General features: G+C 42.6%; 1 protein-coding gene across 2 annotated transcripts in view; it reads right to left on the reverse strand.

Annotated features, from left to right (window-relative positions):
- The window catches only part of CNTNAP5 (contactin associated protein family member 5), a 424927-nt gene that overhangs the window by 225572 nt on the left and 186658 nt on the right, over positions 1–12697 (reverse strand). For both annotated transcript variants that reach the window (XM_043525185.1, XM_037912460.2), the window contains exon 4: positions 648–795. In XM_043525185.1, coding sequence (XP_043381120.1) covers positions 648–795 — 148 coding nt within the window. The remainder of the gene's footprint in view (positions 1–647; positions 796–12697) is intronic.

Raw genomic sequence — 12697 nt, forward strand, 5'->3', positions numbered from 1 at the left:
TTTCAGGGCCAGAATTGTGCACAGTGGGCCAGATCATCTGCTGGTGTCTATTTAGTTATACTGAAGACAATGGAGCTGGGTCGATTTTCATCGTCTGGAGATCTGGCCCAGTAAGTGCCCGACACAGTAGAACTGTAAAGATGCAAGTTTGGGGGTCAAATTTTGAAAATGGCTCTACATCTAAAAATGCAAGGGTGCACAGGTTCAGAAAGGTCAAGATGAATTTGTTCAAGCAAAGAGCATAGACAGCTAACTAATAGATCTGTACATTCAATGATATGCCATACAGAAATTAGAAAGGTGCCTTTATATAAATGCAATAAATATTCCGACATACTCTCTAAAATGTCTATGAATTCCTTGATTATATTTTCGTTTTACTTTAGTCTCAGACCCTTATCCTTTATACCTATTTAATTCCCTGTAAATGCAGGGTATGGGGCAAAGATGATGTTATAAGGTATTAGTGGACGGGAGCTCAGCCAACAAGTAATGCTCATCAGTCATGAAAGCTACAGCTCCAATCAGATATTATGGTGGTGCATGTTCATATTAGATGAAAAGATATACTCAGCTAGGTACATTCCCTGGGGCTTCCTGGAACATTAACAATGTTGTTTGATGACATTTGCGTTAAAGGCACTTACTGTATGAGCATCCATAGACCTCAACTCTCAGGCCTATTCTTCCATTGGGATTCCATTTCAGAGGGACAAAGCGCAGGAAGCGGGTTTTCACGGAGTGCAGAAGTTTGTGATGTACGACACTGTCAGCATTGGTGTTCCCTGTGAAGACCTGCAAGGAAAGGAAGCTCCGGTGAGACTTTTAACAGTCAGTTAGTTGTGAGCAATGAAAAAATAAAAACAAACTCAAACTCAACAAAAAAATAAAACTTTCGATGGACTGAGGAAAGACTGCAGGATCTCAAAGACCAGGTTTGACTGAGATAAGCATCCAAGCTTCGGGAACCTAGCTGAAGCATCTTGAAACTATCTACTGCTGAAATGCAGCTACCCTTATGGTGAAATACAGCACCTATTTAAAGGTGCACAGCAGCTCTACAAAAAACAATATGTTACAGTTTTGACAAAACATTTTTTTTGGTTGAAAAATTCCATTTCATCAGTCTTAGGAGCAGGGACTGTCTTTTGGTTCTGTGTTTGTACAGCACCTAGCACACTGGCTCCTGGTCACTACCATAGGCGCTGACAAAAAATGAGTGGGTGCTTAGCACCCACTGGCAGCCAGCTCTTCCCTTCCCCACCAGCGCCTCCTATCCGCCAGCGGCCCCAATGATCAACTCCTCACCCTCCGTCCCAGCACCTCCCGCCTGCCGCGATCAGCTGTTTCGCGGCGTGCAGGAGGCACTGGGAGGGAGAGGGAAGGAGGAGGGATGGGGTGTTCTCAGAGGAGGGGGTGCAACTGGACAGGAAGAGGTGAGGTGGGGTGGGGGTGGGGCCTAGGGCAGAGCAGGGGCAGGGATGGGGGTGGGGGTGGAGCGGGACGCTGAGCACCTCTGGACCTGGAGGAAGCCAGCACCTATGGTCACTGCAGTAACACAAATAAGAATGTTTCTCAGAACTCACAACTACCCAGTGATCAGAGCATTCTCCAGGGCTGTGAGAAACCCAGGGTCAAATCCCTCCTCTGAATCAGGCATATTCAGAGTGTCCTAACCCCCAGGCTATTGGCGTCTGTAGTGGGGTGTCTTTCTGTTTGCTTCTCCACTCCGGAAAGGTCTCATTTTCATTCCACTTTACAACAAAATTTCAAAACCTCCAAATATTTTCACAACACTCAAGTTTTCTGGCCAGCGCTAATACTTATTTAACTATTCTGAGAATGAACTGTGTGAGAGAACTATGTTTTGAGAATGAACAGGCTGTCTCTTTGATATTTTTTTAAGTGCATTTAATGGGTTGCCTGGATAGATAGGAGAATCTGAACCCTATTCAACCCTGGTGTAAATGAGCCCAGCTACGCTGATGTGAATGGAGTTGAACCCACGTAATTTGCTGCATTCATTCCTTTGAACATAAAGGCTGAATTTGGCCCTCTGAGTGCAAAGGTGTTGAATGCACTAGAGACATTACTAAAATAACATTGGGCCAGATGTTGGGCTGGGGTAAATTGGAATAGCTCCATTAAAGTCAACAGAGCTATGCTGATTTACATCAGCTGAAGATCTGGTATGCTGCCTCTTAAATTAGTCTTTGGCAAAATTGCTGTAACACTCAAACTGAACGTCTTAGCTATGTCTGCGTGTGGAAAGACAGAAGAAAGTTCAATTAGAAGACATGTCAGCTCATCCAAGCTCACGCGTTAAAAAGACATCAGGCTCAGGATTTGGTCTCCGTATCACTTGACACACATGCAGGGCAGCAAACAGCAACTTATTTACAGATCTACAGAAGCAGGCTCCTGTAATGATGCAGATGATTATCTGCTCTCTCACTTTATTAGGCAGGTAATGGGGTGGGTTTGAATTGTGAACAGAAGGAGAAGCGCTGGCACAGTCCAGGCAGACTTGAGGTTAACTATCTTCCAGAGGAGCTATTTTAGGATGTAGCTTCTTCTGTTTTTCCTGCCAAAGACCAACTGATGAACCAAGCTGAAAACGAGATTATGAATGTGCAGTGTCCCACAACACAGATGTTTGCAATTTACATTATTACAGCCTTGAACTAAGGAAGCGCAGGTGCAGAAGCATTTGTCTACCTTGCAGATTTTGCCTATGTCATCTCTGTGATCTGCCATTACACCCAAGCAAATGGAGACAGGGAACAACCAACAAGAAGAAACTTGATTCAAAATACCAAGTAGCTTCTCCAAGGGATCTAAATGAATGCAAAAGTGATCAAATCAAAGTTGTAAGTGTCAAAATGACACTCCCATAAAAAAACAACGCCTTTCTTCCTTGTAAACAATCCTATTAGTGTGGGAAAGCTCGTGCGTGAGCTATAAGAAGTGACAACCATCACACAGAACAGACCGGCATCTGAATATCTCACGGGGGACTTCTGAAACATTCTGTTGAACATGGATTTCAAGCAAAGTGTGAACTGCCTGTTCACATATGACAAAGCTGGAGCACAGGGAGTAAAACGCTGGTCGTCTTGTCAGATTTTCTAGCTTGAAAGAGGCTTTGATTATGGAGTACCTATACCAGTCCTAGGGATATAAATGAACTTCAGATGTCTTCAAGTTTCAGTGAATTAGACTTTAATTGAATGGGGTTGTTCAGTTTGGGGAGCTGAATGGTGGTGTTAGGGTTTTAGAGGTCAATGACTAAAATCAAGCCCCGCACTAGGAATCTGTCACCTCTACCTATATCAGTGGTGGGCAACCTGCGGCCCACCAGGGTAATCCACTGGCAGGGGGCAAGACAGTTTGTTTACAGTGGCACAGCCACCCGCAGCTCCCAGTGGCCACGGTTCCCCGTTCCTGGCCAATGGGAGCTGTGGGAAGTGGCGCAGGCCAAAAGGATGTGCCGGCTACTGCTTCCCGCAGCTCCCATTGACTGGGAATGGTGAACCAATGTAAACAAACTGTCTGGCAGCCCGCCAGCATATTACCCTGACGGGCCGTATGAGGCCCGTAGGCCACAGGTTGTCCACCACTGACCTATATCCATCCACAAAACACCACGTGATAGACTGAAAGGTTCCATGACGTGAAAAGCACTATACAACCCTGATAAGACTGCACTGAATCTAAGCAATCCTTCCATTCAATGTGATGCTATAGTATTTCCATGGAATCGTCAAAATTGCATCAATGCCTTCTCCTGGCATGATGGATCTGAACAGTTCTCTGCAGACACTATGATCTATCATGACAATGAATATGAACCCTTTAGTCTCACTGGAAAGAAAACACCACAACAGTTTTAGGAGTTTCATTGGTATTGGTATCGTCTAAACCTCTCTATTTTCCAACAAGGACTGGAGGACACTTGCAGATGAGGGAAATTTCCCTGTAGAAGAGGTGGACAGTAAGGGGAAGGAAATGCACTGAGATGTGTGACTGTCCAGCACTCGGTAACGAACTCCAGGTCCCCTTGTTAAGAATTACATGTGTAATTTATTGAGAGTGCGGATTGTGCTTCAGCAATACGGCGTCTTAGTGACTTCTCTTCCCCACATTACTGAGAACTGACCAATTCTGTGCATAAGCACAGATATGAAGCAATCAAGGAGGAGGAGGATAGAGTAATGCAGTGCACTCCACCCTAACCCATCATTGTATTGCATAATCTGCTCAAGCGGGAAGGACATGTGCATCGGATATGCTCCATTACATGCGTAATCTCTCTCGTTAGCTGCATTGCAAATAAAGGCATAAATGCTGATAACACTGTAAATAGCCTTAGGTAGATTGCCCCTCCCCCCCAAAATCAATTTTTCATCTGGAAAATCCAAATGAAATATTTTATTTTGCTCAATTGGACCCAAATTGGAATATTTCATTTTATTGGACTGACCACAAATGTTCAATTTTGAATCAGCAAACAAGATATTAAACTGTATTTCCTTTTTAAGCGCATTGTTTTAGTGGGAGAATGAGGGCATTAGGCTTTCTGGCTGGACTGTATCTCCCATAATACACCTGGCCCATAAGAGACATACAACTCCCATAATGCAAGACAAATGTTGTTTAATGTTGATCTGGTTCAAAATGAAGCATTTCATGTCAATTTAACAAAATGAAACAAGTGAGGTAAATAGAACCCAAGAGGTAAATAGAAAGGAGCATAAACACTGCCAAATTAAATGTAAAAATGTAATCAGAAAAGTCAAAAAGGAGTTTGAAGAACAGCTAGCCAAAATCTCAAAAGGTAATAACAAAATGTTTTTTAAGTACATCAGAAGCAGGAAGCCTGCTAAACAACCAGTGGGGCCCCTGGACAATCGAGATACAAAAGGAGCACTTAAAGATGATTGAGCCATCGCGGAGAAACTAAATGAATTCTTTGCTTCAGTCTTCACAGCTGAGGATGTTATGGAGATTCCCAACCTGAGCAGTCTTTTGTAGGTGATAAATCTGAGGAATTGTCACAGATTGAAGTGTCACTAGAGGAGGTTTTGGAATTAATTGAGAAACTTAACAGGAACAAGTCACCGGGACCACATGGCATTCACCAAAGAGTTCTGAAAGCACTCCAATGTGAAATTGCAGAACTATTAACTACGGTTTTAAGTCAGCTTCTGTACCAAATGACTGGAAGATAGCTAATGTAACGCCAATATTTAAAAAGGGGTCCAGAGGTGATCCTGGCAATTACAGACTGGTAAGTCTAACGTCAGTACCGGGCAAATTAGTTGAAACAATAGTAAAGAATAAAATTGTCAGAAACATAGAAGAACATAAATTGTTGCGCAAAAGTCAACATGGTTTCTGTAAAGGGAGATCATGTCTTATTAATCTATTCTTTGAGGGGGTCAACAAACATGTGGACAAGGGGGATCCAGTGGACATAGTGTACTTTGATTTCCATAAAGCCTTTGACATGGTCCCTCACCAAAGGCTCTTATGTATATTAAGTTGTCATGCGATAAGAGGGAAGATCCTTTCATGGATTGAGAACCCGTTAAAAGACAGGGAACAAAGGGTAGGAATAAATGGTAAATTTTCAGAATGGAGGGGGTAACTAGTGGTGTTCCCCAACGGTCAGTCCTAGGACCAATCCTATTCAACTTATTCATAAATGATCTGGAGAAAGGGGTAAACAAGGATGTGGCAAAGTTTGCAGATGATACTAAACTGCTCAAGATAGTTAAGACCAAAGCAGACTGTGAAGAACTGCAAAACGATCTCACAAAACGAAGTCATTGGGCAACAAAATGACAAATGAAATTTAATGTGGATCATGTAAAGTAATGCACATTGGAAAAAATAACCCCATCTATACATACAATATGATGGGGGCTAATTTAGCTACGACTAATCAGGAGAAAGATCTTGGAGTCCTTGTGGATAGTTCTCTGAAGATGTCCATGCAGTGTGCAGTGTCAGTCAAAAAAGCGAACGGGATGTTAGGAATCATTAAAAAAGGGATAGAGAATAAGACGGAGAATATCTTATTGCCCTTATATAAATCCATGGTACGCCCACATCTTGCCTGCATTCAGATGTGGTCCCCTCATCTCAAAAAAGATATACTGGCATTAGAAAAGGTTCAGAAAAGGGCAACTAAAATAATTAGGGGGTTGGAACAGGTCCCATATGAGAAGAGATTAAAGAGGCTAGGACTTTTCAGCTTGGAAAAGAGGAGACTAAGGGGGGATATGATAGAGGTACATAAAATCATGAGTGGTGTGGAGAAACTGAATAAGGAAAAGTTATTTACTTGTTCCCATAATATAAGAACTAGGGGCCACCAAATGAAATTAATGGGTAGCAGGTTTAAAACAAATAAAAAGAAGTTCTTCTTCACTCTGCACACAGTCAATCTGTGGAACTCCTTGCCTGAGGAGGTTGTGAAGGCTAGGGCTATAACAGGGTTTAAAAGAGAACTGGATAAATTCATGGAGGTTAAGTCCATTAATAGCTATTAACCAGGATGGGTAAGGAATGGTGTCCCTAGCCTCTGTTTGTCAGAGGGTGGAGATGGATGGCAGGAAAGAGATCACTTGATCATTACCTGTTAGTTTCACTCCCTCTGGGGCAACTGGCATTGGCCACGGTTGGTAGACAGGATACTGGGCTGGATGGACCTTTGGTCTGACCCAGTATGGCTGTTCTTATGTTCTTAAAACATTTTGATTACAGGAATGTCAAAATGAAACATTCTGACAATTCCAAATAAGATTTTTTCCAAAATTTCTTTTCCATTTAAAATTTAGAAATTTCAATTTGTCATCTCATTTCCTATGTTGAAATGTCAGTATTGTCTATGGGATGGAAATTCCAAAGATCACTTAATAGTCATGATTATTTTTCACTGGGTGCTGCCAGTTTGGTCACTGGGTGTAAAACTTAGAGACAGACACGTGTCTAAAGATACTCAAAGTGAAGTGGCCAGTTAACATCTTTCCAGTCATAGCACAAAAAGCGTTTGTGGGCAGGTTAGTGGGTTACACATTGTTTTTATAAGCCATTCACTTTGAATTGTCTCTTACCATATGTGTTAATGACTGATGCTAAACAATGTGTTACACCTTGTACTTATCTGTGACACCCTGAGTGCACTCAGGTCTGGGAAAGAAAAGCTCTGTGTAGCTCAACAGCATTTCTCTTCCACCAACGGAAGTTGGTCCAATGTTGTCAAGAAGGCCAACAGTATATTGGGCTGCATTAGTAGGCGCATTGTCAGCAGATCGAGGGAAGTGATTATTCCCCTCTATTCGGCACTGGTGAGGCCACATCTGGAGCATTGCGTCCAGTTTTGGGCCCCACACTACAGAAAGGATGTGGACAAACTGGAGAGAGTCCAGCGGAGGGCAACAAAAATTATCAGGGGGCTGGGGCACATGACTTACGAGGAGAGGCTGAGAGAACTGGGGTTATTTAGTCTGCAGAAGAGAAGAGTGAGGGGGGATTTGTTAGCATCCTTCAACTACCTGAAGGCGGGTTCCAAAGAGGATGGAGCTAGGCTCTTCTCAGTGGTGGCAGATGACAGAACAAGGACCAATGGTCTCAAGTTGCAGTGGGGGAGGTCTACGTTGGATATTAGGAAACACTATTTCACTAGGAGGGTGGCGAAGCACTGGAATGGGTTCCCTAGGGAGGTGGTGGGATCTCCATCCTTAGAGGTTTTTAAGGCCCAGCTTGACAAAGCCCTGGCTGGGATGATTTAGTTGGGGTTGGTCCTGCTTTGAGCAGGGGGTTGGACTAGATGACTTCCTGACCAACCGGGACCAACAAGGCTTCAACAGCACTGCAACCAAAGATAATGGCAAACTAGGAAGAAGACACTCTAATAAGAATGGAAGGAGGATAAAAGGAAAACTTCTAGGAAAGAGTTCTACATTCTACTGCCTTGTCCAAACCACAGTCTACCTAAATTCCTCCTACAACCTCAAACTGATACAGCACTTTAGTTCCTATGCTAAGCTTTTGTGTATTGTCACTATATTTTCAGACAAAAGTTATGGTCGCCCACCCCCCGTGGCTGCCTTTCATGGATAGGTGAAATGATCCCCATGGATAGTTTTAAGTATCAGTTAAGTCTGGAGAACACTTTGGGGTGAAGGATGTTATAAAATGTTATAATTGTTGTTAGTAACAATAATACTGGGAGGAACTTACTGCAAAACTAAAGCTGTAAAATAGAGGAATAGCCACAAGTCAGCAACTAATTCGTTTCTTCTTGTCATCCCACTCTTTATCGTCAAAAAACTATAACAATTATACATAACTTCATCACATCAAAAAAGAAATATTTCCCTAAAACCTTGACAAGATTAACATTAGCCAATAGACTGCAACAGCTCTTTCCATTGCTATTGCCAACATTAATCATACACTTCAGGCTGTACTTTTGCATAACTCTCATGGAGGCTTGCATGCTTTCTATTCAATTAGTGGGATTAACAATGCAGTGAATGTGTTTATGTCTAGCACTGTTGGGCAATGCTTGGAACCCTCCTCATATTTAGCTTCATCAAACTGAGTTTAAATAGCCATCTCTCTGATGATAATTTGCCAGCCTGATCCAGCAACAGGACACCAGAGAGATGTTAGTTATTCCACACAACGGTGACTTCAAATGAATATTTGACTTCAGTATCTTACATTATTTCCCTGTTTTATAGTTTAACGGCATTTCTATTTGGAGCTGCAAAATAATGTTGAAAGGGCATGGACAGTTAGATTCGATTTTCCCCAATGTTTTGTAAAATGGTGAAAAAAATCCATTTTCAGTCAATGCAGCTTTGCACATTTTGGTGGGAGCAAGAAAAAGTTCACACTCCAACCTCAGACACAACACCTGTGTATCTCACAAGACTACCACAGGTTTGTCTTATGGCATTGCTTATCTTTTTCAATATCTTTTTACTGAAATTTTATCAGAAGACAGTTAATCTTTATGCATATATATGTTGCTACTTGTGGAAGAAGGGGGGAAGAAGGAAACCTAGGCTGTTTCCCAGTAAGGATCATCCAAATTTTATGAATTTTCAAGTTTTATCAACATTTTGAAATTTGATTATTTTTTAAAAAAAATGGGGGGGAAAAGATTTCTGTGCAAGAGAGTTTTGAGCAACTCTAGTTAGAACATCATTCAAAATGGGAATAGTTCTGCTGCCAATGCATTGAATGGTATGGGCTAGATTCTGAGTTGGTGTAAATTGGTGAAGCTTCACTGAAGTCCATTTACACCAACTGATGATTTAGTCGTATGGTTTTCTAGGCTTTTGTCTTAAGAACATAATGGATAAATCAAAATCTGTGTGTGATTTCACTCAGTCCCTTCCTACAAAAACACTACTGAAAAGCTTTTAACGTCCCATAATTCAGTCAATGTTTCAATAATTGTACTTCCCACACTGACCAAATCGACCTTTTTGATACCAGAGCAGCAGCAAGAAACTATTTTCTCAGACCACGAGATAGCTTAAGAGGACCTACTGTCGTGTCCCAGTGGATATCTGTGCATCTTTTTTCCTAACACATGTTTGATCAATTAGTTCCAATCAAATGTTTATTCCCTGTATTAACCAAAATAAAAAGACTTAAGCGGAAGACCTTGAAAATCAAGCATACCTAGGGTGACCAGATGACCGGTTTTTGACTGGAAAGTCCGTTTGGAAAGGGGACCGGACACCCGAAGTCCAGTTACTTCAGGCAGAGATGGTGAGGGGAGGAACCAGGTCATCACCTGCACCAGCCCTACTCAGCCAAAGCTGCCTCATACCTGCATTGGAAAGCTGAAGCTCCCAGCCCCAGCTCTGCAGGCAAGTCCCTCACAACCCTGGTGGGCAGGGGGGAAGAGAGGAAGAGCAGCGAGCGATGAGGGGAGGAGGAAGACGAGTGAGCGGTGATGGGGCCTCAAAGGAGGAGGCGGGTAGGGGAGGGGCGTTAGGTGAAGAGACGGGACAGAAGCGGGGCCTCCGGGAAGGACAATGCAGGGTGTGGGAGGTTCTGGCACTTCTGCTGGAGTGTCCCGTTTTTAAATAATACAGACTTGGGAACCCTAACCATATCACTGAAATACATATTAGAGAAGCTGACAGTCAAGTAATGATGCAAAAACCAGAGCGCTAGGCCCTCAAGCTCTCACTGTGGTACACAAATGTCTGCATACAAAAAGGAGGGGCTTCCTCTTTTATTGGTCCATTAGAAAGGCATTCAGCCTCAGCATTCAGGCATTCCAGTGCTTTACATTAAATACAAATGCTCAAAGCCAGGTGCAAATTCAAGTCATCCTGCTATTGTTAATGAATGCTTTCCTCTACTCCCATGGTGAGGCAATCCTTTTAAGCGGAGGCAAACGTATGGCCATCAGACTGTAAATACTAAATCAGATGGGTTTTTTTGTTCCAATCTGAACATCTATATCAGGAAATGGGAATAGGATGGGAGCCACCAGGTGAGTGGGGGAGTAAAGGACTTTTAGTTTCAAAACAATCTTGATAGTTGTGTGTTGGGGGAGCCAGGAACTCAGTAGGTTATTACTCGCTGTAACAGGAGCTCTCGATGAAACAGAGATGTCTGTACATATGTAACTAATTAGTTAACTGAGAAAGGTGCCTATAGATGGTGCTCAATAATATTCATCACTGTTCCTGGGGTTTGTAGGACCAATACAACTTCTTGCAGAGCATTTCAACTGGCTGCTTTGCACACAGCACTTTATATCAGTGCTTAACACTTGCTACTTGAAATATATGTCTAGTCTTAAAGCACTGCTTAAATTCTGGCCTGGTGGTGTTGCGTACAGAGCCCTGCCTTGCCATGAGAGAGAAAGATCTGATTCCCAAATCCTCATTCTCATTCTCTTTTGTCCAGCAAGGACTGGGAGCAGAGGTGGATTAGGGTGTTCTGGGCCCTCGGGCCAGAGCAAGTGGGGGCCCCTCCCTACCCCTTCCACCTGCAGGAGCACCAGACTGGTGGGTGGAGCGGGGCAAGCCCCCACACCCCGACCCCACTCCCCAACAGGAGCACCGGGAGGGTGGGGACACCGGGGTCAGGATAAGGGGCACACATTTTTCTGGGCCCCCCAATCGGCCAGGGCCCTGTTGGCCCAGTGGCTAATCTGCCTCTGACTGGGAGCATGGTAAAGGCAACATCACCCATCATAGATAAGGCCAAAAGGGACCACGGTGATGATCTAGTCTGACCTCCTGTGCAACACAGGACACAGCACTTCCCTGAATTAATTCCTATTTGAACTGCAGCAGATCTGTTCAATAAATATCCAGTCTTGATTTAAAAATGGACAGTGATGGGGAATTCACCACAATCTTGTGTAGGTTGTTCCAATGGTTAATTACCTTCACTGTTAAAAATGAGCCTTATTTCCAGCCTAAATTTGTCTAGCTTCAAACTTCTAGCCAGTGGATCTTATTATCTTGGTATGGTCAGGCAGCCCAAGACTTATATTAATAAATACTTTTAAAGTACCTTAGGCGAAAGGCATGATGCTAGTGAAAAGTACTGTTATATTTTCAAGTACCGTGCCAGTCACTTTAATTAAGCTTTTCTTTACACTGTCTAGTTGGAGAGTTTCCTTCCCCTGAGTATTTTCTTACCTTGGAGATTTATTTTAATCTCTCATTTCGTCCTTCAATTTCATAAAGTAAAATTTTACCTTAAGTCACAACAAAGCAAGGATTTAAAAACCAGGAACCTCACGAGAACCTTATATGTTGGTTATCAATACTTTCCATTGAAACACAGGAAATGAGCTGAAGGGTGGGGGGGAATCAATAGCTCCTTAACAAGCCCTTCTCCTGAGATGAGACATCTAGCTCAGAGAACTCTTTCATTCATTACTCTCATAAGCGTCGGTGAGAGAAGGGACCCGTGAAGTGGGCCAGCAAACGACATCTGACTTAGAGTGAAAAAAATCAGACGCACACAACATTTTCAGAACATGTCAGGATGAAGTAATTGCTTTCAGGAATGAGTCTGAAAACGATCTGAGTAGGTACACTTCAGAGAGTCACAAAGAGGAGAAGAAAAGGAACTTTGTTAGATAATCTGACCAACGAAGAGGAAATGTAATTTATTATAGGATATCCTTTCAAGGATTCTGCAATTACATTGGGCTTTATGTTAAACAAAAGGGTTATTTTATACTTTCCATGTTAGATCTCTGAAGAAGTTCAGTTCATCGAGTATCAGTCAATACATGGGTATTAAAATACACTTGAATTCATCAGCTAGCAATAAATGGTATTAACACACACTGAAGAACATCTGGTATCAATACAATGATCTGATGTACACTCAAAAATCACAGGTATCAGTACAATAGTATTAATATACACTTGAAAGCAACTGGCATCAACACAGAAACATATAATTAAGGAGGTGTTTCTTTACAGTGTAGCTAAACAAACAGATGACACACACTACTGAAAACAATATGCAGCATGAATGCAAATTCTCAGAACCCCACTACAGACGGTTCTTGAGAACGTTCCCAGAAGGCTTTGCTTCTGTCTCTCTAGATACTCGCACGGCCTGCATTACTGAAGTATCTGGGAACCTCTAAATCAATAACCTGTTTATTCTGATACTACCCCTA

This window comes from Chelonia mydas, chromosome 11 (assembly GCF_015237465.2).
Source record: "Chelonia mydas isolate rCheMyd1 chromosome 11, rCheMyd1.pri.v2, whole genome shotgun sequence".
In the NCBI taxonomy this organism is placed as follows: domain Eukaryota; kingdom Metazoa; phylum Chordata; order Testudines; family Cheloniidae; genus Chelonia; species Chelonia mydas.